Consider the following 27,338-nt stretch of genomic DNA (forward strand, 5'->3'; position numbering starts at 1 on the left):
GAGAAAGTTGTTGGCTCGGATCCCATGGTCTCACTTTTGACTGAAGTTACTTACTTTTGCTCACGGATACCTATTTCTACTTGCTAGATGTACAACAGCAGAGTCATGTAATCCCTGGTGGCGAAGCAGACTGAAAAACAAGACAATTGCTGTAGGATCAGAAACTGTAAGATGAAGTCGCGTCGATGGAATGGAATCAATACCAAGGTTCCAAATGCCTTGTTATGGGACAAGGTTGAGTGCCCATTTCCAGGGCTGAGACGTTAGTGGGCACCTTCTAAATTTAGTGCTGTGAGAACTAAATTCAGTGGACCGACCCCACTGTTCCTCCCGCTAGGTTCTACTAGGTTTATACAGCAAGGCTGACTTGATGTTCCAAACAGTTTCTTACACTTCAACACCACGACAATAAAAAGAAAAAGAAAAAACAGCAAAAGATTATTTCAACCGTCGAGGCTGTTCAAATGCGTAATCTGGGAATCGAACCCAGTTTAGTTTAGGGTATTATGGATTCCGAAGGAACCTATAATACCCTAGAGATTTAATACTATAAATTAATTAATTGAAAGAAAATAAAAAATAAAAATAAAAATATTAAATTTAATTAAATTTAATAAATAATATAGTGACTGGCAACGGAGAATTTTACCACTAAACCAATTACGCTGGTTGTTGTTGTTGAAGTTGATGCTACTGTCACGCTTCATGGAGGCGAGGAGTAGAACAAAGTGTTGGCATGCAGCTCAATTGACTCATTGTTGTGACCAAATCATCCATGTGTTGGTTGTTGATGTGAATACATGTAACTATTGTTTAGTTGTCATCTCATTACTGGGTTAGGTCTGAGATCTCATCAGCCAACGCGGTACAGTCACTCAGCTTATGGAAGGGAGTGATCCACGGCATTCCATTGACTATCATGCAGCGATGACTAGTCAGCTTGTCCAATGTCTTACTCCAGTCATCGAATAAATATCCCTTTTCAGCTACACATCGGCCGTGGAAACCACCGGCCTCCGCGGTCCAGACTATTGTCATTTACCCAATGCAGTAAACGCCAAGTTGACTCAACCTACCAGCATCATCTTCCATGTCAGCAAAAGCAAAGCCCCCACCAATATTCATACGCTGTCACTCCTGTTCCGGGGGGCTGAGATTTCGTACCGGGATCGCGTTACGCCCGCTTTTGATTGGCGAGCTATTTTTGTGATCGTCAGGACCAACCGGATGGATTCGTCATGCCCAGCTCAAAGCCTCAATCCCATAATAATACATACGCGGGTGGCTTAAACAAAAAGAGGAATTACGAAGCGAAATGACAAAGGAGCCAGAGGATTTTGGACATAAGATAAATGATCCTTTGGTTTTTTCATATTTGAACAGGTCTCGTTATCCAGTTGGCGTTTTGCTTTTCATTTTATTATCTGTTTTCTTTTCGTACACAATGAGCGACTACAGTGACCCTCAATTAACCCCAAATGGAAAGGTGTCCAAAGCGAAAAAGGGGAAACCTGTTCACGTCTGCACAGAATGTCAAAAGGTAAGAGACACGAACTTGAGACCCAGATCAATACTGAATGTGTTAGGTGTATACTAGAGCCGAACATTTGAGGTAATTTACTCAACAGTACTGCAACGGCGAGTCGAAATACTAAATAATGACAGACGGCATCAAACTTCACACCAAGAACCACAATATCAATGTCATATTTGCGAAAGGCGTTTTCATAGACGGGATTTATTAGAAAGACATTTTAGACGGTTGGTAACAGTCATCCGTGAACTGACAACTTACTAACATGACCCAGACATGAAGGCGAAACCGAGCCAGGCCAGGACGACTACCAGCAATAATCGACGACACAGGAACTGTTGAGCTAGAGGTCGAATATCTAGCGGATGGACATTACCATGATTTGATAATCATGAAATTTGTGTATTTTTTACTGTAAACGAGTGTAAGGATAATAGGGTATTGGGACGTGAGCGGATTATTGAATGGATTGTTATTTTAATGGTTATATAGCGTGTTATCGTAATTTAGACTTTTTCTCTAGCGTTTCAAAGACTCTACCTATAAATGTTCAAGGAGAGTTTCCACCCATTGAGGATTCTAATCATCTCCGCTCCCGTCGTCACTTTCATCTACATCTGGCATATCAATACCAAGCTCAACCAAGAACTGGGCAATTTCTGGCTTTTCCCTCGCGCATTCTGCAAGATCTTCCTCATCGAGAGTACTCACATCAGCGCCATACTCAATAAGCAACTTGACCGAAGCCAAATTCCCATGTACTACACAAATGGCCAAAGGCGTCAAACCATCTCTATCTTTGACAGCCACATCACTACCTGCAAGCAACAGATTCTTGAGAGTAACAGACTCTTCTTCAATGCCCGCTGCTACATGCAATGCTGTTTGACCACTCCCATCTCGTGCTTCAAGATGAGCCCCATCGCTGACGAGTCTTTGTACCATCACATCGGCGACTCCTAAACTTGCTGCAAGATGAAGCGCAGTATAGCCTGTCGTGTAACAGCGCCATCGTTCGCATGACCTTTCGCATTCGTCATAGGATTCGTCATCTAAATATGGCCATGCTTCAGAAGCTTGTTGGTAAGACTCGATGGATCCTTGTGAAGTAGTCAAGGCCAGGAAGTATGATTCGAAGCAATCGCCCATTGTGAGGTTGGGCGACAAGCTTCTGGCTGCAAACCAAAGATATGGATGAGCCCGGAATCTCTCTTTTAATTCCGCAGAAGACTTAGAGGCCCCGTTCGCAAAGTCTTCTTTCGAAAGATACTTCATGGTAACTCTCGTATGTACCTGATGGTGAAAATTTGTGAGCACATGAGTGCGAAGGTGTTCCATCAACAGTGGAGATCGCATTACTATGGTCTGGTTCTTGTCGTTCAGAAAGATAAATCCTTGGCAAGATTTCAGGATTTCGGAGGCCGTAAATGGATTTCCATCTGGTCGTGTGGTACCCCAAGCATCAAGAGCTTCATACGCCATTGGGACGGTGAATAGATACCCCATCTTATCAATGACAATGAGATGATAAAGCACACACATGATGAGATTAGCGTCTTTGGAGGACTTGATTTGTTCCATTACCGCTTCGCAGAATGCTTTTGACACATCATCTTTCGACTCTGGTGACCACGACTCGACGAGTTCGAGAAACACACTGTTTGGTTGCGAAGCAACGTTGCTGAACCATTGCGGCAACAGCGGCAAATATCTAAAGAGAGTCAGTATGATATTGTTTGCAGCGACTAGTATACTGACAAGCCGTTGGATAGATCGAAGAACTTCTTATAAGGAAAGAGCCTGACGCGCGCAGGGTCGGGAACCTCGGCGTTGACAGGAGATTCGTCGATGTACCTGGCAAAGTAAAGTGCAATATCCGACTCGGGAGCGCGAGCTTCAATTTGTGATATTCCGAGGTCGGTCCTGTCGATTGCATTCGGAAAGGGGAGTCTACTTGTAATCAAGATCTTTAGTGAGGGAATTACCTTTTCATCAAACAGAAGATGAAAAAGGTCGTTCAGGCCAGACTCGTTCGTCGCATCTACACCGTCTAGAATGACGACTATCTTATCAAAAGTAGATGTAATTTTCTCGATGATCTTGGAAGAAACGTTCAAACACGGCGTCTCCATTTCCTCATTGTCGACAATACTCTGCCACAGGCCGAGCGAGTCTGGAGTTTGGGATACAAGCTGTCTGGTGATGGATCGGAATGCAAGATCGTAATCGGCGAGGTTATACTGCAGATCGCTGCACCCAAAGTAAAAAACACCACATGCGATACTTTCGTGTTGGTCGTGATGAATGTGGTTTACTAGGCTTGAACTTGGAGGTTGTTAGAATTGATTCCAAGACGTGTTTGTGTGCAGTACCTGAGAAATGTTTTTCCACTTGTACCTGTGACTTGTTAGCATGCGCTACTCCAGAATAGAAACACCTACTAGGTCCGTGTAACCAGAGAATGTGATGTTGGTCGCCATCTAACCAAGCTTGTGTCGTCTCATGGTTCAGAAACCACTGACAGGTTCCGGGAATGCGGACATTGTCGAGGATTCGTTGCTGCGTTGGGTATTTGTCACCGGGACACAGTTTCCCGAGTTTCTTGTAGGTTGTAGTTATCTCCATTTTGCTGAAGGAAAGTTGTTACAAGTCTTTGACGAGTCTACATTATCTTATTGTTTACATTCACAATGTCTAGGCTTTGCTGACAGACCCCACTTTATTAGGCAGCAGAGGGATTAAAACGGACCAAGCAATCATAGTTACCACCATATGAGAATTGTTGAACCGTTATGTGTGTATTGAAAATGTGGTACGCTTCTGGCACCTCTGAGGTTAGTGTCGCTTGGCAGTCCATTCGGATTGTTAAATAATCCGAACCTCCGAAAAAGCCAGTATAAAACAATACTACGCCCCTTTACCCTTTAGAGCTTTGTGGCCTTCTGTATAGACTAATTTTCGTTTTCTTGTATCAAGACCCATCAAAACCCGAAACATGACTTCCTTAGCTCAATCATCAAAGCAGTCAGGTTTCCCACCGTCCGCACCGCTGTCGCCATCCCTCGTAACCGCTACTAAGATTCTCTCAATCGTTCGGATCGCTACGGGCGGAGCCTGTCTTTTCGCACCACAGCTCACATGTTCGCTGCATGGTTATTATGTGCCCGCTCCATACGCGCTGCTGGTGCGTATGATGGGTGCCCGTGAAGCTATAAACGGAGCCCTTTTGTTTACTGCACCAGATGGGAAGGAGAGTGATGGAGGGAACAGGTTAGTCCGTTCATGCAGTTGTGGATAAGAGAACCAATGAGCTCTGACACAGTTGTAGAAATATTAGGAGAGCCCTGTGGGTTGGAATCCTGGCGGATTCAATGGATATCTGCAGTGTACTCTACGGATTTGCTATGGGAGAGGTTGGGACGTCCACGGCCGGGATCTTAGGCACAGCTGCCGCAGGAGCAATCACCATGGCCGCATTAATGCTCCGAGCATTACGACCTAGCATAGGTCTATAATTATTATAACCCTTAGTTTGCTATTATCTCTCTGCAGACTCAATCTTTGCGGGGTTTTCTCCAACCATCAGACGGACCCATAGACGATGCAACCCTAATCGGAGCATGGTCCAACTTGTCGGTACATGGGATTTGTTTCTCACCCAAGTTGTTTCCTTGACTGTAGTTCTCTTTATAATTGTGTAGTCTTTTCAGGCCAATTGAGTCCATCAGTCATCTTGTTGAGGCTTACTCCGATCATTGTGCTTAAACACCATGTCTACACACAACATCGTCACCGCTCGCGATAAGACCCATGCCCAGCCCCAACTTAAAAAAGTACCTCCATATCGATCATCCCTCCCACTTCTTGGCATGAATCGACCTTCCCTAACAGAAACTATACCCGGGCCTTGCGTCTTCTGGGCAGGACGATTGCCATTCATGGCGTCACGTTATCCAATCTGCATCTCACTATAAATCAAGGCAATGCCTCCCATCCGCAAAATGAACAATTATCCCCTCTACGTCAATCCAAGGGCAATTCCTCAAGATGAGATTCAGCACTACACTCGCGACTTTGTTGTCGCTGGCTCCTGGTCATGCATTGGCCAAGGGTAAGAAGCTCGACTCGAAGAAATTCCAGGGCGACATCAAGACTAAGAAGTAATTAACCAATCCCATTTTACTTCACAAAGCTCACAATAAATAGTCTCATGTCAAACCTTGAAGCTCTAAACGACATCGCCTTCGACAACGGTGGCAACAGAGCCTTTGGTCTTCCTGGCTACGATGCCTCCGTCGACTTCATCTACAAGCGAGCATCAAAGGTCAAGAACGCCAAGGTCTGGAAACAGAACTTCCCCGCCCTTTTTGCCTACGTCGACTCGATTGATCTCAAAGTCGACGACAAGTCCATCTACGTCTACGGCTTGACCTACTCTCCCTCTACCACTGCAGAGGGTATCACCGCCGAGATTGCTCTTGGTCCTGAAGGCGCTGCTGGTTGCGACGCTTCTTCATACGATGGCCTTGACGTCAAGGGCAAGATTGTGCTGGTGCAGCGATTTAGATGTCCTACTGGTGGAACTCTTGCCGGGAGAGTGATTCCTGCTGCTGCGGCGGGTGCTTCTGCTGTTATCATCTACCATGACTTGTCGACTAATGTCACTGCTGGTTCGCTCAGCGCGCCTAACCCCGAGAAGCACGTTCCTGCTGGTTTCATTAACCTTGCTGATGGACAGAAGCTCAAGGAGAGGATTGAAGCTGGCGAGAAGGTTGAGGCTCACTTCCAACAGTCGCAGACTATTGAGGAGAGGATTACAACGAATGTCATTGCTGAGACTACGGGTGGTGATCCCCGCAATGTTATCATGGTTTGTTTACTTCTCTTAATCGGAGGTACATTTGACTAATTATCTCATAGCTCGGCGCTCATCTTGACAGTGTTCAAGCTGGCCCCGGTATCAACGATGATGGTACGCCTTTTCTTCTCACAAAGCCGCATCCAAGCTAATATTCCCAGGTTCCGGTTCTTCTCTCATCCTCGAACTCTTCCTCGCTCTCTCCAAGTACAAGACCAAGAACAAGATCCGCTTCGCCTGGTGGGGCGCCGAAGAGAACGGCCTACTGGGAAGCAAATTCTACACATCCAACCTTGCTACCAAGGACGTCAACGACCTCCTCGTCTATCTCAACTTCGATATGGTCGCCAAGGGCTTCTTCGGCGTCGCTGATACCGACGGCAGCTCTCACGGATCCAAGGCCCCCAAGGGTTCAGAGGTGACCGAGAAGATTTTCATTGATTACTTCACCAGCAAGGGTATTGAGACTACACCTGCTGTACTCACCAATGGAAGTGACTATGCTTCCTTCTGGCAGACTTTGAACAAGCCTTTTGGATTCTTACACACTGTAAGTTGATATGCTAGTTTGATGATTTTTTACTAACATGATGATCAGGGCACGGCTGTTGAGCAAGATCCTTGCTACCATCAAGCCTGTGACACCATTGACAACCCCGACTCCAAGACTCTCACTGTCAACGCCAAGGTAAGTTAGAATCTCTAAGATCAATCAAGAGAGTTACTAACAATCATCAGGCTGCTGCACACATCCTTGCCACCCTCGACGAGCGAGGCACAAAGTTGATTCCCAAGACCAAGATCACCGACGCCACTCTTCAGAACCTCCAGCAGCGCAGCGTTGGTCCTGATCTGGGACAGATGGAGGAGCTGGAGGCCATGGGTCTTCGACACTTGGGATGTGGTCAGCATGAAATCTAAGTAAAAATGCTTTCGTCCACTCTGCTGTTGTAAATAGTGTGGAATACATAAATTATAAAAGCAGACTACTGTTTATGATGCTGAAAATATGACAACCAAGATTACTCTCGTTTCCAATCCCCCGTGAAGGTATCAACGGATCTCCAATTCCATTTTTTGAACCTCTCATCACCATAATAAACGACATCATTTACGCTCAATGTCCTCCAGTCTGTCTCAAACTCAGGCAGTCTAGCCGCCGACAAATCCACTCCCTCCATCCAAGCAGTCTTATACTTATTCCGATCCGCTGCCCAGTCCTCGCCTGTATTTTTGCACCCTTTACTCCTCTTACAGCGCTGCCCACAAGACGGACATTCATAAAGCCTCCACTCTCTTTCGTGGTCCCGTTTCCATTGATCAGATTTGCCGTGTGGGTAGCAGCACGCTGTCATTGTATGACCACCCATTTTCTTCTTTAGCCTGTTTTCGTAGTAAAAGTTGCTGTATTCTTCGGTTCTGTAGAGCTGAGGGTGGCCATAGCGGAGGGAGTCGCGGTATAGAGCGTCTGTTGTTACCCAGTCACTTGGACCGATTTGAATAGTTGGGTCGAGGATGTAATCACTTTCAGAGAGCATGACTGAGTCGCATATATCATCTGATGTGTACTCCTCCGATGGTTCTGTGATCTTCTTGACCGTTACATTTTCCGATGCTAACCGCTGAATAAGACCCTTGTTGCTCGGATCATTCATCTGAGTGGCGGAAAGATAGACCGTAAAATCAGACCGAGATAACCTGGCATTCTTTGGCTCGGAGTTTTTAAGAAGCCAATCTAGTATAGCAGGGTCTACGGCGGTGGAAAAGCCGAGAATGTAGTGATGAAGAAGCTCTGGTGGAGGTTTCGTGCGGTTCTTACGGCCACTGCCCCATGGATCCCAAGGGATATTTTGCCCAACCCATGTCCAAAGCCATGAATTCAGATTGAGCCAGTCGGTTTCGCCATGTTCTTCTATAGACTTTTTGTCGAGGATAGTGCGGAGATAAGCCACTCTTGTTGTCAGTTTTGGTGTCTGCTCCGTTGTAGCGCCGTCAGTGTTTTCCATTTCGTTCGACTGATTGACTGATGAAGAGGCTGAGCAACTGTAAAGATCCAAATATGCAAACTGAAAGAGTTTTGGTTGTAACGTGGTAGTTTGGCATCAAAGGTTATGGAAAATAGATCATGATTGCATCAATTAAACTACAGAAGTAACATAATAATAAGAGAAACCGGCAGTGACTCACAGGCGTTTACTCGTATCATATACGAATGTTGCATGGGCCAACTCCAGACGAGACAAGGTACCACGCCACCTAATTTGGCCCGAGAGCTACAGTGACTCAACACACTATCCCGGGGAGGAAGCACTAGAGTTTTAGCACGTCTTACCAATCCAAAGCAAGTTATTACCAACTAATTCTCGGTACAGTTTAGGTTAGACTCTGTTGCACTCAACACTGTGGCTCGCCACCTCAATCACTGGAAGAAAAGAGATGTTGTCAAATTGAATGAATTAAGTGAATCTATTTCTAGTAAATTCAAATCGCTAGTCTATAAATGCTGAATCTATCTATTGAAACTTGACACCCTCTGCCTTTTCATAAGCATAAGGCACACTGGGAGTCGCCCACCGAGGTGTGCTCTTCTCGTCACTCAATCTCACAACAGGCTTGAGAATACTCAACTTCTTGCCATCAAAAGCACTGTTCTCGAAGCTCTGGTAGAATCCACTATCTTCCGCAAGAATGTCTCCCAAGACTCGTTTCCAGCCATTCCAGACTGTGATCAAGAGATCCAGGACGTGGTGCGAGCCGCGCATCTCGGCCCATTGGAAACGCTCGGCGCATTCAGCGACGGTCTCGGGGGAGTACAAGCCGACGTCGGGGCGGAGGGCGTAGGTGTTGACGGCGACTAGTGAGGCGTGGACAGCGTAGCTTCCGCCCTTGGTTGCACGGTCGCGAAGGGCAAGAAGAGTGCCAACAGCACCGAGAGCACCAGTAGTCATGTCGCTAACAGGCAGAGAAGGAAGCACAACCTCGTTGTTGGGCAGCTTGAGGGACTTGCCAGTGACATATGCCGATCCAGCAGCTGCGTCAGCAATCTGCTGCCAGCCAGGTCTCTCAGCGTAGTATCCATCAGGACCGTAGCAATTCTCTGAAACATGAACAATACCTCGACCGCGCTCACCAGCCATCTTGAGAATATCATTCAAGCCAAGACCGTACTTGGGCATCTTGTTCATACGGAAGCCCTGGATGAAGACATCCGCGTCTGCGATGAGAGACTTGATGAGGGCGGCTTCCTCGGGCTTGCGCAGATCAATGGCGATGGTGCGCTTGCCGGCGTTGAGGGTAAGTTGCATGATGTTGATGTCAGGAAGATGAGGAGGGTTAACGCGAATGACATCGGCGCCGAAGGAAGATAGAATAGCACCGATCTGAGGACCGGCGATGACACGGGTCATCTCGACGACCTTGACACCAGCAAGAGGGCGCTGGTCGGATGGGTCGAGGGGAGGGAAGGCGACAGGTGGTGTGGGAATAGCCTGGTGTTGAGACTTGACGTTCACGAGAGGGTGAGCAGCGAGCGACTTGCCCATCTCACTCTCGTTCCATTGCTTGGGAGTGAAGCAGATGCTACCGCAGTTGCCATTGAGAAGGTTTGTGAGCTCAAGTTTTTCGGGAGAGAGCTTGCTTGTGGACTTGGCAATGTGTGCAGCGGCTTCCTCGTTGGTGGAGATAGGCTCAGAGGGGTCAACGCCGATAGACTTGAGGACGGGCTCAGCCTTCATTGAGCCGTGGAGTGAGTACCAGACTTCAGGGTCAGAAGTAGGATAGAGACCTGTGGTGCGGTACTTGAGCGGTGTGTCAACCCAGCCTTGCTCCCAGTTTGGCAAAAGCTCGTTGAGTTCTCCAGACCCAGCTAGCGAAAGGACATCCTTGTTACCGACGTAGGCAGTAGCAATGTTGCCAAACCAAAGACCAGCTTGTGTTGTGTTGACAGTGATTTGTCGCTCTTTGTTCTCGGCGCCACGGATAGTAAGGATCTCATCGGCCAAGACACCAGCCATGGCGTGTAGAGATGCAGCGACGGAGACGGCCTTGATGGGACCGGGAATCACGGGGAATGACTCGCCCTCGAACTTGACTTTGGAGAGGATTTCCTCATCTTGGGTGAAGCCGGGGGTTTGAGAGGCGATGAGGCGGAAGATGCGCTTTGTGTCTTCTGGGACGGGGGTGAAGGTGCGGTCGGTATGGGTGCCGGGACCGTAGACGTCGGGAATTCTTGATTCCTGAGACATGATGTGGATGTGAAGTAGAGATGAGATGTGTGTTGTTGCTGATAATATAAATAAGAAAGAGTATGTGTTTAGACAATGGAATCAGATTGATAGGGTATTGGAATGTATTATATGTAGAGATGTTTGATACCAAGATTACCGAGCGACAGAGTGTATTTATGCAACTTGAAACCCTTGATGCATCGCCTTGAGAATTATATCCACAATCTCCAATTGTCTTTCTCCAAGTGTTTTCGGCACTTGCATCATCTCTGCCGGATTAATCGGAAGAAGACAAACTCGCTACTATCAAAACGCGAGCGCGAGCGGAAACAAGTGGACATGACAACGGTATCGATGTGGAGATACTTCAATGCAACATGAGGCTCAACCGCGGAAACAATTCCTGCACATCTCAACGTCAGAGTGGAGACGCTAGTAATAGAATTTTTCTGGAAAACGATGCAAGTTGAAGAGATGTGATTTGATCAGGAACGAAGTCTTTTTGCCTCCACGTGGAAAACTTGGTTTAGACTTCGGATGCCGATCCGATGTACTTTGGGGCCAGCCGATGTCATCGCGTTCCCCTTGGTTGTCTGAACTACCGACGCATGACGAAGATGAGATTGCTAAATGCCGAAAGCGCGATGTGGGAATATGCGGAATTAAGAGAGGGCGAGATAGGAAAAGGTGATGGGATTTTGATTGCCATATCCAGAGATTAGATAAATAGCATTACATCCGGGATCAAGACAGTCTTGTCAAGTCTTGTTCATCATATCTCACTATCACTATTATCACAATGTCGATCAATACTGTCGCCATTATTGGTTGCGGCGCAATCGGCGCTTCATGGTCAGCACTCTTCCTCGCCCAAGGCCTCAAAGTCCAGGCCTTTGACATCAACCCTGCCTCAGAGACATATCTCCGCAACTTTATCCGCGACGCTCTTCCTGTACTCTCATCAATCGGCTTGGTCAAGAATAACAACGCCAAGCCTGAAGATGTCGTCTTTACAACCACCTTGAGCGAGGCTTTACAAAATGCCGATTTCGTACAAGAAAACGGCCCTGAACGAATCGACTTTAAGAGAAAGCTCTTTCAGGATATGGGAGAGATGCTTCCAAGTCAAGTCATTATCGCGACAAGTTCTAGCGGTTTGACTTGCTCTTCTATTCAAGAGGGTATGACTACTGCTGCGTCACCGGAACGATGTGTTGTTGGACACCCGTTCAACCCACCCCATCTCATCCCTCTCGTGGAAGTTGTCGGCGGCAACCAAACCTCATCAGATATTATTCAACGTACCATGAAATTCTACGAAGACATGGGCAAACAACCCATTCACTTAAAGAGAGAGGTTCCCGGTCATGTCGCCAACCGTATCCAAGCAGCCGTCATGCGAGAAGTCTTCCACATCCTACAACAAGACGTCTGCGACGTACAAGACATCGACGACGCTGTATCCTACGGGCCTGGTCTACGCTGGGGCGTCATGGGACCCAACACTCTATTCCATCTTGGCGGTGGAGAGGGTGGAATCGAACATTTTGCGGATCACTTGCTGGGGCCTCTGCAGACGTGGTATGCACCAGAGAACCCGGTCGTTGATGATAGTTTAAAGACCAAGTGGATTGAGGGAACGAGAACCGCGATCGACGAGAGAGGGTATGGGGATTTGGTCAAGCAGAGAGATGAGGAACTTGTTAGACTGTTGAATGTTAGGAAAGACTGGGATGGGTATGCCAAGGGTGTGAAGGACATATGATTTGAAGAGATTTTATTATTGAAGGCAGATAACACCTAGATTAATTTTACTAAATTATAATATTTTTATTGAATTTAATTATGAAGTAGTTCTGCTTTCACCATTGCCTTACTTTTGCCTACGTGGTCATTTTATTATACCGCGTGACTCAAATGTCATACCTCAGTACTGTAATCTTCTACAATACTTGACAATATTAACTTGCTGAGTAAAGTATGCCTCCAGATCCTCCCTTATCAATCAGTTCTGTGTCATTTAGACTTAAAGTCAAATGGAAGTAAAGCTGTTTGATTTGTTCAAGCCACTAGAAAATTATCGGGTGACTGAAAACTCTCATTCGACTTCGCAGTGGCAAGGCGCCTAAACTACTGTGCATACAGCCCAGCGGACGTTTCTTCTATCACATATGTGTTTTTTTTTATTGAGAAAGTTAGTCATTAGGAAAAACTTATTTTATTATTTTCAGTTTTGAATCTAAATCGATCCTTTCTTGAGAATTATGAGTAGAGAAGACCAGGGCTCCGGCCTACAGTTTAAAATAATTAAATAAAACCTGTCATGATCAGCCAGTTTACCCTGCATCTCGATCAAAAATTTGGTCGATCGTGATTACGTCATGTGTTCCGCAGTGGAACTAGCTCTAATTGCATCGGATCTCTCGGAGGACGAGGTTTGCACGAAGCACGACTTTAGCGTCATCCACTTCTTCTCCGAAAGACGCTATGATGAAAGATTCTGGAAATTTGCCATGTTTGGTCATACTAAATATAGGTCCAGTAGTCGCTTCAAATGTGAATTGTGTAAATATCATCCCCTCTTCTGTCAGTTTACCAAGAAGTCGTATTGAACTTTGAAAATTACTTACAGCCACCAAACTCTATACTTCCACCACCAACCACATTACATCCATTATCATGGGCTCTCTAAGTCTTCCTCGTCTGTACATCCTCGATACAGACCTCTCCAACTTCCCCCATCCCAAGGGTCGCATTCTGTCATGCAACACTGATGGATCCGACCTTTACACAGTTTTCGACAACATGTCCACCATGCCCGATGGCATCGCTATCGACCAAAATAATGGCTTCATGTATTGGACAAACATGGGTCCTACCTTCAAGTCTAACGATGGCTCTATTGAACGATCGTGGCTAAACGGTTCTGAGAGAACAACCATTGTTGCGTCAGGATCAATTGGCGTCCATACTCCAAAGCAGCTTACTATTGCAAAAAAGAGTAGAAAGCTGTATTGGTGTGACAGAGAGGGCATGAAGGTCATGCGCTGCAACCTTGATGGGTCTGATATCGAGGTCCTTGTCTCCACTGGGTCAACAGCCGAAGATAAGAAGGATATGTCTCGATGGTGTGTAGGCATCACAGTCGACGAGACAAATTGCTACTTTTACTGGTCCCAAAAAGGCCTGCCCAAGGGAAGCCAAGGTCGCATCTTCCGCGCCAAGATCAACAACCCAACGGAAGTCCAAGTTTTATTCATCAACCTACCCGAACCCATCGACCTTGAGATCGACGAGGAGACACAGACACTATACTGGACAGACCGAGGCGATCCACCAAAGGGCAACTCCCTCAACCGCGCCTTTGTGGGCGGAACTCCCAAGGCTGATGCGTCAGACCGAGAGATTCTGGCCAAGAGACTGCACGAGACAATCGGACTTACATTGGATAAGACGGTATCTAAAGCATATGTAACAGACTTGTCTGGTGGTGTTTATGCGGTTGATCTAAAGACAAAGACCAAAACTGTCTTGTTTGCAGAGCTGGGAGATCTTACTGGAATCGCGTTGGCATGAAGTTGGAAATAATGTAGATGTAGAATTGGACTTGGATACCCTTTATATATTTGTTTTAAAGTTCAACATCTGGGAGGAGAGTCGTAAGGTTTGTTCATTGACCCAGTGAAGTGAAAGGACACGTCACTGTAGCTTTTAATAAACACAAAAAGTAGGGGATCAGAGCGACTCTAAATAGGCAGCACGCACCCGCTAAGTTTTATCAGACAGGCAACAATCAAGTGTTTTTGTGGTGGTTAGCACAACAATAAGCAAAATATGAATGTTTGATCTCTGCGATAAGAAAAACATACCTTTGGCTGCGCTGCATCACGACACAAAATATGGCATCATTCCAACACAATAGAAAAGCAATACCTGCTCAACAACCCACTTCTTCTTCTTCTTCTACCAGAACATATAAGATAAACAAATGCGACTCTCCACGGAGTATAGTCCAGGATGATTTCGCGGGCCATGAATTAAATCACATGATCTGTCACAAGACGCGATCACCAAGACCTGGCCCAGTATAACAGACTGCTTATTGTCCGAGAAATCCCGTATTCAACTTCTCTTGCCTCAACCAAGAGACGCCTCCTAATTTAATTCTAAACTTTCCAACAGAAATAACCAGATTATACTTTCTATCATAATATAAAAAAAGCTCCCTTTCCCAGAACCCATCTCATATCCCTTCTCTTTCTTTTCTTCTTCCAAGGCCAACCAACACCCAGCTATGCGTCAGCATCATTATCTTTTCAAAACAATGCACACGCAAGGATGGAACGAGACCCCTCAACGGGGATCGAAGAACATCCCAACCCCATACGGGTTCCAACCAATTGGAACACATTGGGCTGACGATTTCGGCTGTCTACCCCTATGTCAGGGAGGTATTAGCTGTGGCAAGGTACATCCGGGAACGGGAGGCCATACAGATGGTCGATGCCTCACACCTGACCCATCACAGATGTTTGGGCCTGTAAACTGGGATCACCACCAGAGGGCCGTGGCTGCTAATCAACCCGCTAGTCAAAACCCCTTCCCTGCCCCACCGTACCACTTGGGCTACATCCCTCAACCCCCTCCCTACCATCTCCAGTCTGGCGCCTCTAATCATGACTACTCTTACGAGCCGTCCTTGATAGATGAGGCCGAAGACAGTGGTATGTCGGACTGGGATGCGGGCCCTTTGACCCCTGACGCTGAGGAACAAGAGCGATGGGAACAGATCGTTGGTGATGGGGCGCAAGACATTGACGAGTCCTCTTCTGGCAAAAAGAAGGATCAAGTCGATTCTGTTCCCTGGGAGGTGTCCGCAAGAGCCTGTCAAACAGAACTGGAGACAATCAACGATAAAGTGGACTTTGTTGTTCTAGCAATGAAGAAATTACTTGGCCAGAAACAAGAGGGTCAGGCTAATGTTTCTCACAACGACGCTCGCCTCGAAGTTGAGACTGATGGTGAGTCTTCCGGTTCGCAGTCAGTATCACGTCTTCAACACCGCAGGAGTAAACGGAAACTAAACTGCAGACCAAGGTTGAAGCGTGAATCAGCGAACGAGATCGATGCTAGAAAGAAGCTCGAGGCCATGGTAGCAGAACCGCCACAGAGTGCTGATTGCGCACTCCGAGGGATAGGGTTTCCATCTTCAATTACACTTTTTGAGCATTATGACTCCAATGCCCTCACAAGACCGGGTGATTGCGCACTCGATGCTTCCAGGTATGATATGAAGATAATAAACTCGAAAGGTAGCAATCTCGCTAACTTGGAAGATTCTAGCAACAGAAATGATCTAACCCCGACCGTTGCTACGACGCCGTGCGAAGAAGAAGAAGAGACAAGTATACCTGGCGATCCACATAAACAACTGGTGCTGAGCCCAAAGCAGGTGGAGGGAATGAGGGAAACACATCACATCAACGAGATCTCTAGCGAATTGGACATCAAAGAGGAGGATGCCAAGAAGAAAGCTGAGATAAGGGACGGACCCATCTGGAAATACCGAATCAGACACCCTAAAATGGTTCAGCCAAGAAACGTCGACGTAGACAAGGGAAGAATCTACGCAAAGCTCCTTGCCCAGTCCGACCGTCAAACCAAGCCTTGGAACGGTGATCTCAGCAATCTCCAAGCCTTCCTCTTGGGACCCTTTCACAAATGCGCCGACATCACTGGCATACGCAACAAGATCTTCAATCTGTTTACAGGGATTCAAGGGGTATCGATTGAGCTCTGCTACGTCAAGGATGAGCAGAGACTGAAGCTCTTCGTACTGGTTCCACCTTTCTACGCAGAAACCGAAGGTGCGCGGTCTTCCTTTGAGCTTATGGAGGATGCTGAGGATGTGTCTCAACTGCTTTCGCAACAAAGGGTTGATCGTTTTGATGTTGAGATTTGGGAAGCAAACTTTCGACTTGTCGTTGTCTAGCGAAGGTATGATGAGTGGAAGAAAAGAAGAGGGAAAAGGTGGAAAAGAGAAGAAGCACAGGTTAATGCCGACGAAGTTGGCATAAACAAGGCAAATACTCTTCTTCTTCTTCCTTCAACTTTCCTCTCCTCTTCTTCTCTCACCTTTTCGTCTTCCTTCGTCTACGTACCTTTCGACCATCCGCCAGTCGCCTCTAATTATCCCTGACGATAAGGTTTCCATCTTCAATTACACTTTTTCGAGCATTGTGACTCTAATGCTCACACGGGACCGCCACTATCCATCACCACTACTGATCACCACTACCGATCACCACTACCGATCACCACTACCGATCACCACTACTGATCACCACTACTGATCACCACTACCATCACCACCACCATCACCACTGCCATCACCACTCACTTCTTCTTCTTCCTTCATCTCGTCCTTCTAGGCCTCTTCCTTTTAGGTCACCAAGTCAACTGTTTTTGCAACAAGGGGTCAATTATTTCAATGTTGGGATCTAGGAAGCAAACTTTCGGCTAGTCGTTGGCTAGCGAAAGTACAAAAAGTGGAAGAAAAGAAAAGCGGGAAAAAGTTGAAACGGAATAGAAAAGCGATGAAGCATTGCACATGCCTTGGAATCTACTATACACATATATATTAGAAGCTGAGGTGCGACGATGCTTGTGTGCATTATGAGCCGCACCGAGAACACTGAAATGTAGCGCAAGATACCCTTTGGACTAGTCTAGAACACAGGAGGGAAGAAATCCTTCGCAAAATAGAAGATCTTGCATGATGCATTGCAGGAGTTTGGGTGCGTTGATTAATGCATTTTTAGTTCTAGTTCGCGATAATACCAAATTTCTTTCACTGCAAACCCATTGCTCAGCGTATCAGCTTCTGGTGCCATCATCTACTGAAGTGTATACCCATGGTATGTCGTACTCCCTGTGTTGGAGATCCAGACCTTCGTTCATCCGATCCATCAAGGTTCTTTACAACGCGTCCAGTCCCTCTCATGTATCTAAGTTTTCAGCCTCATACACTCATGTAACCCACAACATCCTGTACCTTGCTAAACATATCAGGTGGGAACATTGTGACTTTATGGTTCTTATGTAATGACTCGACGCGTAGAATATGCCACTAACACTAGCAAGTAACGTTGGTCTTGCACTAGATCATGTTAAATCATCTTTAACGAGCAAGGTGTTGCACCCTGTGGTCACCTCGTTTTCATCATGGTCAGTTCAAAATCCTTTATATTCGAGCTGGACTCACCCAAAGAAAATAATTCACTGTCTCATCTAAAGTACTTAAAACACTTTAATTAGCCTTTGCATCAATCTGAATCAATATGCTTCGATTGGACAATTGCGAAAAGAAGTCGGGTCAGACGCCGCCACACAACGCCAAAGCCCAAACCCAAATCGACCTCGCAAGTAGTCATAGGGCAGATGAACAGACTTCCCATTTACAAGCAGTAACAAGCTGGCAGACGAGTATACTGAGTAAGATCATGTTTATCCTCATTCTATCAAGTGCTATCTAACTGTCAAGTTGTTCTATCTGCGCACTTTGTCGTGATGAACACGTCCGGCTTCACCAACTCCTTTGGTGCATTGCAAAGCCACTTTATCCAAGAATTCGACGAGCCCGCCTCTACAGTCTCGTGGATTGGATCGATGCAAATCTTTTTTTACTTTTTTTTGGGCATATTTTCCGGTCGCTTGACAGATATCGGGTACTTCCGGGTCATCTTTCTAGTAGGATCTCTGGCCATGGTTTTTGGCATATTTGCCTCCTTGTTTGGATCAGAGTTTTGAGTTATGTTCCCCAGACTCGGCGTTGGCGTCGGGCTAGGCAACGGTCTCATGTCTTGTCCAATGCTAGCAGTCGTTTCTCAGTACCTGAGCGACGTGGCTTGGCTATTGGTGTGGCGATGTGCGGCTCTTGTACCGGCGGTCTCGTCTATTCTGGCATCATGCGCCAGTTAATACGTCCGTTAGGTTTTGCTTGGACAATGAGAGTCATTGCCCTTGATCCAGTTTGTCACATTGGCCTTTGCCAATATTTGCCTGCGACCGAGAACTCAAGGCAGCAATAGCCCTGACTGGATTGATTGGTCGGCATTTCGAGACTCTCGATTTAATAATTATGCTCTTGCAATATTCACGGCAGGTGACACATTTCAAAAAGTGTGATAAACCTTACTAACTCGCCGTGTTAGTCACTCCTGGGATTATACATCTCCATGTTCTACGTGGTCGAATTTTCTCGATCATGCATCACGCCGCCATTTTCTTATCAAGATTCATTGAATCTTTTTCTGGTGTTTAACGCCGCCAACTTGGTTGGGCGTCTGGGTTCAGGCATCGTTGCTGATAAAGTTGGTGTGTTTGTCATTTTTGTACCCGTGATGGCTTCAATGACTGTTGTTCTGTTCGCCTGGATTGCAGTTGAGACAGCACTGGCTATGTACTTCTGGACAGTCTTCAGTGGGAAGACAAAAACGGTTGAGTTTATTTGGATAAGATAGACTTTAATTCCTCGCTTGCTAGGCCTGATCAAGTTTGGTGTAGCTCAATGAGCCATGACATCATTGGCTGTATGACATGGCAAAGGGTCAATAGTGAACCTTTCTTTACCTTCTCAATCTGACTTCATCACAACATTCCCAGCTCCAATGACTTATTCGCCACGATGAGTTCTCAGGATTATAGTGATCTGGGCCATGTCCCTTATTGGCCTGAGGACACAGAGACTGTTAATCCATCAGATTTATGGAACACAACTCCAATTAACAACAGCTTCGATCCTCAGCAATTAAACACAACCCCGCCTCCAGATGAAGTCGATCAGAGCCATGCTACAGATACCTATGAGTCATTTAACGATGCCATACCCCCAAGACCGGGGAAACGCCTCTCTCTAATCTCCGTCCGCATCCTCAACAAATGGCTATCAGCTCATATGCATCATCCATATCCCACTGTCGCCGAAGTCGAGTCTCTCACCAGACAAACAGGTCTCAGCAAACAACAAGTTTTGAACTGGTTTGCTAACGCTCGTCGAAGAAAGAAGTTCCAACGACCAGACACATTAGACTACAGCTCTGCATCATCAGAAGCAAGTCCGAGAGACATCCCACTCCCGAGACCTCCGACGCCTACAATTCAACAAACTCCATTTGAGAGATGGAGAAGCTCACCGCCAGAGGATGAACCTTTGGGTTTGGATGCTATTGCCAGGGCCGTTACCGGCGTGTCGCATCCTCCGGCGGGAGGAAGCCACGTACAGACCAGGAATGCACCTTCTGTGACTGGAAGCTGGGCCACAAGCGCCGAGACATCTGACTCCAGTCGGAGCTCAAACGGACATAGATTCGATGGGTCTATACGATCAACTCGGAATGTCAATAAAAAACGAAGACGTGCTCGGCGACATGGCAGAGGATATGGTACCATGCAGCTCTCACAAGAATGTCATCGTTTCCAATGCACTTTTTGCACAGAATCCTTCAAACTGAAGCGCAACTGGACACGTCACGAAAAAACACAACACCTGTCGCTTGAGCAATGGGTTTGCACACCTGCTGGTCCCACAATCCTCAACGAAAGGTCCGAAAAAGTCTGCGTCTACTGTGGTGCTGTAAGCCCCGAGGACACTCATTTCGAGACGCATAATCACCATCTTTGCCATAACAGAGAGAAAAGTGAACGGACATTTTACAGAAAAGACCACCTGAGACAGCACCTTCGACTTGTCCACGGATCAGAATTCAGAAAGTGGCCGATGGAAGATTGGAAAGTGAAGCACCAAGATATCCGTTCACGGTGTGGCTTTTGCGATATCAACATGACGACTTGGTCGGAGAGGGCAAGACACTTGGCTGAACATTTTAACGAGGGTATGACGATAGCTGATTGGAAGGGAAATTGGGGGTTTGATGCGCCCACGCTTGACATGGTCGAGAATTCTATGCCTCCGTGTAGGTGCTCCATGTCCTTCAGATGATTACCGCTAATTCGGTCGCAGACCTTATTGACTACGAGCGCAATTCTCCTCTGCCTTTCACGACATCACAAGGCGCACCTTACAGCTCTACCAGTGCCTTTGAACTTCTCCAGTTAGAACTCGACTACTTCTACTCCAATTACGTCGATACAAACCACAACATACCAAGCGATGAAACCCTCCACACTGAAGCATGCTCCGTCATCTTCGGCGCCGAAATGTCCTCCTCGACCCCACAAGCGGCATCCTCCTGGCTGCGCGACCTAATAATGGGCACAGAACACATTACTGCCAAAGCTCGCATGGCGCCACTGAAAAGCGCGGCGAGATCACGATTTACTGAGTTAAGGATACACAGCAAGAAAGACATTTTCGACAAGTGCAACCTTGAGGATTTTCTGAGACGGCATGTTGATATGCTGAAGACGTTGAATCTTGAGATTGACGATGATGAGTTGCAGAGGGAGGCATGTTCTATTGTCAGTCATATGAGCGATGCTTCGCCCATATTTACAAATCTTCTCATTGCTTTGATCAACGGTTCGACAAAGTGGTTGGTGCCGTTCAGGCTGCGGACCGGATTGCCAATCGTTGAGACTGAGATCAATCTGCAAGTAGATGGCAGAGAGACAGAGAATCGGGACGCAACTCCACTGGACCTGGATATCCTGCAGCAGATATTATCTGAAGAAGCAGATCGCAATACCCTTGGTCACCCTACACTCGGTTTCAGTCCCGCCTCTTCCAATCAAAAGGTGGTTTCGCTCAACGATGGAAACATGTACAGGGGCCTCACGCGAGATCTCACCCGATATGTCGCACGTACGATATCGCCCTTGAACCCAACAAGTCACGTCCCAACAGACGAAGAGCTGCAATACCAAGCGCGATGGATCATGTATGACAGGTGTGTGAACATCGGTTCTCCTTGTCGTATCCTCACTGACATACTAATGGTAGCCATGATGTCTGGAACCAAACGCCGGCTGATAACATGGCTTGGCTTGAGGAGTTTAAAAAGGAGTCTGGGCTTTTTTGATGACACCTGAAAGAGTTGTTGCAAGCATCGGGATTGTATTGTCAAGATAGCGTGTTATATCCGCTGCACGGAATCTCCGTCCAGTTCAAGCCGAGAAATCCAGAACAGCAATAAGCTGATATCTTATGCCCAATCTCGCTTCGACATTCCATCTAAATTCGGCCATCCCATCCACATCTCCATCTGATAACCCTCAATGCAACATCCAACCCCGGCAAGCACCCGGGATCACTGCCCTCCTCGTAAAAATCTCCATGCCATTTAATCCCTCACGGGAAACAGTCCGACCCCCTAACCGAAAACCTGCATCGCTTGGAACCGAGCGTCTGGTATAGCCCCTCACGGACCCAATAAAGGAACCAAGTCGGCCGATCCATCAATACTCTTACGGCATAATAAATCTTAATTCGTAGCTTAAATCCCACTCGGCTGCAACGCTTTACGGTCTTTTGTCTAAGGGTCCACTGCTATTCTGCTTCAGGAAGTGCGCCGTCCTGGGCCCGGTAGTTTCTGTATAATGCTAGGCTATTTTAAGCTAGAGCGGAAAACCTTTTCCTATGGATCTGATAATCTTATCTGAGTTGGGGGTGATTGATAAACTTGGCATGTCCTGATTGATAACTTGAGAATTGGTTCTTGCATCCACACGTGTAATCACGACATTTTCAAGATGGGTGCCAAAGTCGGATTCGCTGCCAGCGCGCGCCGTAAGTAGACACTTGAATAATAGACAGACGAAGACTAATTGATGCAGAGTTCTTTCTCGGTGGGGAGGCTACATCAAAGGAGGAGAGGAAGCTCGTCAGGAAATTAGGTATGTTGATCGAACACCTGTTTTGGTGGGAAGCACTAACTTTGTCGCAGATTTCTTCATTCTTGTCCGTCATCCATATGAGAGGGATTCATTCATGCGCTGACAATCTTAGACGTACTGTTGTTTCAGTTACTTTTTCAACTTCCTTGGTAAGTCGCCCTTGACTCACAACATATGACTTGATAATTAATCAGCTATTTAGATCGTTCCGCCTTTGCAAATGCCTATGTATGTTGACACAATTTCCGTCGACGGTGTTTGACTAACGTGTCAGGTTGCTGGTCTTCGCGAGTCGCTCAACATGAGTGGCCACGATTACAACAATGTTCTTTCTCTCACAACCGCTGGGTATGGATCTTGTAGCGATCAATGGCAATGACTCTAACTCGTCTTAGAATGGCCATCGGCCAGCTGCCCAACGGTATCATCATCCAAAAGGTCAAGCCTCGTATTTGGCTTCCCTCGATGGTTGTCTTTTGGGCCGCTATGACTGTAAGATGATCGATTTCTCATTTAATATCTCAAGCTCATGCATAAACAGATGCTGAGTGCTGCTGTCACCAACGTCACCCAACTCCTTGTCATCAGGTTCTTCCTTGGTCTCGCCGAAGCGAGCACATACTCTGGCGCCATGTACATCATTGGAGCATGGTACAAGCCTGAGGAAATCCAGAAGCGAACTGCTCTTTTTGGTGTATCTGGTCAGATTGGTACCATGTTTGCTGGTGTGATGATGACGGCTATCCACAAGGGCATGAGAGGAATGGCTGGACTGCAGGGTTGGCAGTGGGTTTTCATCATTGGTAAGTAAGAGAGTATTTGATCTCGGAAGCGCTGAGCTAACATTTCTAGATGGAATCATTACTCTTCCCATTGCTGTCTTTGGCTTCCTCTATTTCCCTGATACTCCTGAGAACACCAGCGCCAGCTATTTGTCCGAGTCGGAACGAAAGCTTGCACTTTCTAGAGTGCCTAGAATCGCCGAGGGAGGCCATAACATTATGCCCATGTCACTTCTCAAGAGAGTTTTCTTCACACCCATGTTGTAAGTTGCTTTGTGTTTGTTTTTACCCATTGATAGGCACTAACAGAGATATCAGCTGGATTCTTTTCTTCTGGTCTCCCGTCTGCGCCAGCACCGAAGGTTTCCCTTTCCAGAATAGCTTCCTTCTCTGGCTCAAGTACTACAACGACAAGTTCTCCCAGACCCAGATCAACACGTACCCTCTCGGTGTCCAAGCCGTTGGCATCTTGGCAAATATGGTCGCCGCATGGTACATGGACGCTACCGGCCAGCGAGTACCAATGGCCATTGCCTGCGTTATCCTCCAGATCGTCGTGGGATCCATGCTTCTTGTCAAGAATCTGTCTATGGGTGCAACCATGTTTGCCTTTTATCTTGCTGGTTCTGCCTACATGGTGAACCCGCTCATTTTCGGCTGGGCGAACATCATTCTGCAACGAACAGGTGATGATGCTTTGCGAAGTATTACGCTTTACTGCATGAATATTGGTTCCATGTCGATGTGGACCTTCTGGGGTATTATTTTCTACAGTGCTGCTGATGCGCCTTACTGGAAGAAGGGCTCTATTGCTCTTCTCGGTGGCTGTGGTGTTATGTTTTGCTACATGTGGCTCGTTGTCTACGTAAGTAATTATTTGCGATATGTGAGAAATCAATGACTGACATTTTATAGGTTGATCGAAAGACAATGAAGAAGCATGGTGATGGAATGGGCGATAACACGGAAGATCCTCTAGAGGTTGCCGAGGATGAGAAGAAGCCTGACATCCCAGTGGTGACAGAGAAGCAGACCAGCACATAGTGTGCAGAAGTAAAGACAACCGAGGGTTCATGCAATGCTAGTACATTGAAGGCAATCCAGAAGGGTAGAGACCAAGCTTGACGATTGAGGGAAGATCAAGTTAGGCTCATAATAATTATCACTTTAATTATTATATTAATTCAGAAACAAGCCGAAGATCACCCAGAAGTGATGTTCACGTCATGACAGGTCAGTTGTGCAATGTCTATGCGACATCTGATGTAAATAAAGATTATATACTGTAAATAAGACATTTGTAGCCGTGATCAGTTGTCCACCAAGGTCACCCGTGTTCGCAGTGTGCCTATATACATGCCCTTGGGTATACATCTCTTGCATTGCTCCTGTCATCTAGGACAGTAGGAATCCGTTCAATCAAGGCACAAAGCTTCACGAATAAAAGTCCGCCATTTGACCACCAAGCCCCAACCGCCCATCAAGAATCGGTAGGTACAAAACGTATCGCCACAAGCATATCTTCTCATCACCCAACGTGCCACCAACCGTACCAATCAAAGCCCAGGGAGTGCAAATGTTTGTCATATTTTTAAGATGGTGGACACCCTGACAACCAGGTGTCTGGTCGCAATAATTAAGGCATTCGGAAAATGTAATGACCTTGTAGTCGGCGACTGCTCTTGTTCCGGTCATGTAGTGGTCGCAGTAGACCTGGAAAGAACCGCCGCTGGCCCCAGTCTGTGGACTCTCGATATTGCAGGCTGGCTTTACTTTCGGGACGGAGATGGTTGTCGCGGTAGAGGCAGTTATTTGGGTTTGAACCGTTGTGGTGAGGTCAGTCGTGGCGGTTGTCTCGGAAATAGCGAGGGCAGTTATCGTGACACTAGGATGGCATGGCCTAGCGCTAACCCCAAGAGAGAAAAAGCTGAGAGACCCCGCGATGATGTTGAGTTAAACCATGTTAACGAGTGACTGAGGGAGGTGTGTATAATAACGAGAAACCCAAAGGAGTGACAAGAAAAGCGATATTGTAGAAGCAAAGGCTGTCTTGACTGTAGCATGTCTTTGATCCCTTCAATATTTAATCTTAAACTCGAATACGCTATGCCAAGAACTCAAAGGCCTACCATGCATTGAAAGACTATTGACTGTCGCACCACGCTAGACATTATAGAATAGCACTATTGATTCCCTGATAAAACCCAGCAGGGGTTTTCATGGAATAACCAAGCTCAGTGGGGAGTTCTGTAATTATTGTAAGTACTTCTTTCAACGGATAGGTAACTAAACGCGGCTTCCAACCGTTTGTGGCTTGTTTCCGTGCTGTCAAATATTAACCTGGTCTAACTCTGTGATTTCCCGTAAGGTCTAAATGGTACCCGATAAGATTCTACCGATACCCTTGGTAAAGCTCTTAGCGAAAGTCTTATCGATAGCTCAGTGAGAGTACCAAGGTCGGATATGTGTTTTGTGACCGTTTCACCTCTCCCCACTTCGATGGAGGCATTTACATAACTCGATTTATGCAACTGAAAATGGTATGCTATCATGACATTATGTTCAAAACCAACGAGGTCCCGCAGATGCTGACAGGCAAACCATAAGCACAGCCCCCTGCACCGCCTCTTTGTGGGTATATCAACACCTCAACCTCATCTTGCACCACAATTCACTTGTCATTCCATTAATTACTTCACTTTCAAGCGATGACACATAGACAAGACGCCGACTATGGGTTTCCCAACAATTCCGAGTGCAAAACATCCAACCTTGATGGATTCGAATGGTGGGCTCTTCTTGCACCGAAAAAGAGAGACCGAACGGCCAAGCCATACTTTCGTGTTCAATCCTCTCGTATGAAGCCATCCTACTTCTGTACTGAATACCGAAGCTTTGATGCCTTCAAACTGTTTTGCAACTCGTTGGGTGGAATCAAAATCCAGTCATCATCAACTATGCCGCACAATCTGCGAGGCCAAAGTCGATTAGAGAGACTCCCACCTGAGATTCTAGGATTGATCTTCGAGGTTTCAGAGCCCGATGGATTCATCGCTTTGAGTTTATGCTCACAGTCACTCTGGGCATTTGCTATCAATTGGGCACAGAATGGGTATCTGAGATGGAGAAATGCCTACTCTTTAGCTGGAACTCCAGTTATTTATGCAAGCTCATACCTCAAATCCCTCCCGCAATGCCTCTACGATATGTACCCAAATTTAGTTACAGAAGAGACGGAAGAGGAAGTGGTTGCCCCTAGACTGTACGGTCAGAGACGTACAGTAACTCGATCGACTGCCTGGTTCAACGACATCGTGCTACAATCTCACCAGGCGCCCTTCCCTTACGATGACCTCTACGTCCAGTCTTTCGAAAAGATGATTTCAAAGGCGAATATCCCTACCCGCCTTCACGAAAGTATGCGATCAGCTATTCCAAAAATGGCAATCGAGAAAGGAAGCAAGTGGATGCTGCGTAACTTGACCAACAATGAGTATATACGGATGGAGAGCATTGTGACAACTGAGGGCGAAGTGACAGTATCTCATGTCGGTAACAGTTGGCTCACGCTAGACATGCTCCTATTCTGGTTGATCTGCTGGCGGGGAGATGGTAATCAGACTACATGGTCATGGGAACAACTTGAAGGGTATGTTGGCATGACTGAAGAGGGAATAGACGACACACTGCACGATCCAACATACGGACCATTGGACGACAAGTTCTGGCCCATCTGGGCGGGCAACTGGGCAGGTCACAGCTTGGAAGTTGTTACAGATCGAGAACTTGACAGTTCATGGGTTGATCGAACCGAGTCAATTGAAACGCTAGCTTCCAAGATGCTGCTCACCATGTACGGCCTTGCCTTGGCAGAAGGGTCGCCACAAGCACGACATCATTGGGAATCTGTTTTTGAACAACGAGGAGATATCATTGATGAAGAGCACGAATGTTATGCTTCAGATGGAGTGACGATCGAGACCAAGACTCACAAGATGATTGTCATAGGATCGCTAAGAGTACACGCAGATTGTTTGTGCGGTTGCGAGTTGTGAGGATAGGTCAGAAGCTGAATGTCAGTCTTT

General features: G+C 46.7%; 12 protein-coding genes across 12 annotated transcripts, besides 4 other annotated features; 9 read left to right on the forward strand and 3 right to left on the reverse strand.

Moving 5' to 3' along the window:
• Nucleotides 1-539: 539 nt before the first annotated feature.
• Nucleotides 540-625: a repeat region.
• Nucleotides 626-1,444: 819 nt separating this feature from the next.
• Nucleotides 1,445-1,854, forward strand: FPSE_03306 (uncharacterized protein; the record flags this gene model as incomplete). Its single annotated transcript, XM_009256425.1, has 3 exons — nt 1,445-1,540; nt 1,587-1,612; nt 1,809-1,854. The coding sequence occupies 3 exons, from the start codon at nt 1,445-1,447 to the stop codon at nt 1,852-1,854; spliced, it is 168 nt and encodes a 55-aa protein (XP_009254700.1).
• A 259-nt stretch (nt 1,855-2,113) lies between these two features.
• On the reverse strand, nt 2,114-4,159 carry FPSE_03305 (uncharacterized protein; the record flags this gene model as incomplete). Its single annotated transcript, XM_009256424.1, has 4 exons — nt 2,114-3,245; nt 3,293-3,859; nt 3,907-3,931; nt 3,976-4,159. The coding sequence occupies 4 exons, from the start codon at nt 4,157-4,159 to the stop codon at nt 2,114-2,116; spliced, it is 1,908 nt and encodes a 635-aa protein (XP_009254699.1).
• Nucleotides 4,160-4,529: 370 nt separating this feature from the next.
• FPSE_03304 (uncharacterized protein) lies at nt 4,530-5,049 on the forward strand (the record flags this gene model as incomplete). Its single annotated transcript, XM_009256423.1, has 2 exons — nt 4,530-4,804; nt 4,863-5,049. The coding sequence occupies 2 exons, from the start codon at nt 4,530-4,532 to the stop codon at nt 5,047-5,049; spliced, it is 462 nt and encodes a 153-aa protein (XP_009254698.1).
• A 486-nt stretch (nt 5,050-5,535) lies between these two features.
• FPSE_03303 (uncharacterized protein) lies at nt 5,536-7,313 on the forward strand (the record flags this gene model as incomplete). Its single annotated transcript, XM_009256422.1, has 6 exons — nt 5,536-5,645; nt 5,741-6,404; nt 6,455-6,506; nt 6,554-6,942; nt 6,991-7,080; nt 7,131-7,313. The coding sequence occupies 6 exons, from the start codon at nt 5,536-5,538 to the stop codon at nt 7,311-7,313; spliced, it is 1,488 nt and encodes a 495-aa protein (XP_009254697.1).
• A 101-nt stretch (nt 7,314-7,414) lies between these two features.
• On the reverse strand, nt 7,415-8,398 carry FPSE_03302 (uncharacterized protein; the record flags this gene model as incomplete). Its single annotated transcript, XM_009256421.1, has 1 exon — nt 7,415-8,398. One exon carries the CDS (start codon nt 8,396-8,398, stop codon nt 7,415-7,417), a length of 984 nt encoding a protein of 327 aa, XP_009254696.1.
• Nucleotides 8,399-8,905: 507 nt separating this feature from the next.
• FPSE_03301 (uncharacterized protein) lies at nt 8,906-10,636 on the reverse strand (the record flags this gene model as incomplete). The annotated part of the gene is made up of 1 exon (XM_009256420.1): nt 8,906-10,636. The coding sequence occupies one exon, from the start codon at nt 10,634-10,636 to the stop codon at nt 8,906-8,908; it is 1,731 nt and encodes a 576-aa protein (XP_009254695.1).
• Nucleotides 10,637-11,417: 781 nt separating this feature from the next.
• On the forward strand, nt 11,418-12,383 carry FPSE_03300 (uncharacterized protein; the record flags this gene model as incomplete). Its single annotated transcript, XM_009256419.1, has 1 exon — nt 11,418-12,383. The coding sequence occupies one exon, from the start codon at nt 11,418-11,420 to the stop codon at nt 12,381-12,383; it is 966 nt and encodes a 321-aa protein (XP_009254694.1).
• Nucleotides 12,384-12,422: 39 nt separating this feature from the next.
• Nucleotides 12,423-12,465: a repeat region.
• Nucleotides 12,466-13,297: 832 nt separating this feature from the next.
• On the forward strand, nt 13,298-14,194 carry FPSE_03299 (uncharacterized protein; the record flags this gene model as incomplete). The annotated part of the gene is made up of 1 exon (XM_009256418.1): nt 13,298-14,194. One exon carries the CDS (start codon nt 13,298-13,300, stop codon nt 14,192-14,194), a length of 897 nt encoding a protein of 298 aa, XP_009254693.1.
• A 748-nt stretch (nt 14,195-14,942) lies between these two features.
• FPSE_03298 (uncharacterized protein) lies at nt 14,943-16,610 on the forward strand (the record flags this gene model as incomplete). Its single annotated transcript, XM_009256417.1, has 2 exons — nt 14,943-15,901; nt 15,962-16,610. 2 exons carry the CDS (start codon nt 14,943-14,945, stop codon nt 16,608-16,610), a joined length of 1,608 nt encoding a protein of 535 aa, XP_009254692.1.
• A 98-nt stretch (nt 16,611-16,708) lies between these two features.
• Nucleotides 16,709-16,773: a repeat region.
• A 106-nt stretch (nt 16,774-16,879) lies between these two features.
• Nucleotides 16,880-17,014: a microsatellite.
• A 2,290-nt stretch (nt 17,015-19,304) lies between these two features.
• On the forward strand, nt 19,305-21,657 carry FPSE_03297 (uncharacterized protein; the record flags this gene model as incomplete). Its single annotated transcript, XM_009256416.1, has 3 exons — nt 19,305-20,592; nt 20,640-21,525; nt 21,579-21,657. The coding sequence occupies 3 exons, from the start codon at nt 19,305-19,307 to the stop codon at nt 21,655-21,657; spliced, it is 2,253 nt and encodes a 750-aa protein (XP_009254691.1).
• A 670-nt stretch (nt 21,658-22,327) lies between these two features.
• Nucleotides 22,328-24,297, forward strand: FPSE_03296 (uncharacterized protein; the record flags this gene model as incomplete). The annotated part of the gene is made up of 11 exons (XM_009256415.1): nt 22,328-22,364; nt 22,412-22,471; nt 22,522-22,535; nt 22,584-22,620; nt 22,674-22,699; nt 22,746-22,819; nt 22,867-22,963; nt 23,013-23,274; nt 23,324-23,516; nt 23,572-24,118; nt 24,169-24,297. The coding sequence occupies 11 exons, from the start codon at nt 22,328-22,330 to the stop codon at nt 24,295-24,297; spliced, it is 1,476 nt and encodes a 491-aa protein (XP_009254690.1).
• Nucleotides 24,298-25,961: 1,664 nt separating this feature from the next.
• Nucleotides 25,962-27,308, forward strand: FPSE_03295 (uncharacterized protein; the record flags this gene model as incomplete). The annotated part of the gene is made up of 1 exon (XM_009256414.1): nt 25,962-27,308. The coding sequence occupies one exon, from the start codon at nt 25,962-25,964 to the stop codon at nt 27,306-27,308; it is 1,347 nt and encodes a 448-aa protein (XP_009254689.1).
• Between the last annotated feature and the right edge of the window lie 30 nt (nt 27,309-27,338).

This window comes from Fusarium pseudograminearum, chromosome 3, assembly GCF_000303195.2.
Source record: "Fusarium pseudograminearum CS3096 chromosome 3, whole genome shotgun sequence".
Classification (NCBI taxonomy): Eukaryota; Fungi; Ascomycota; class Sordariomycetes; order Hypocreales; family Nectriaceae; genus Fusarium; species Fusarium pseudograminearum.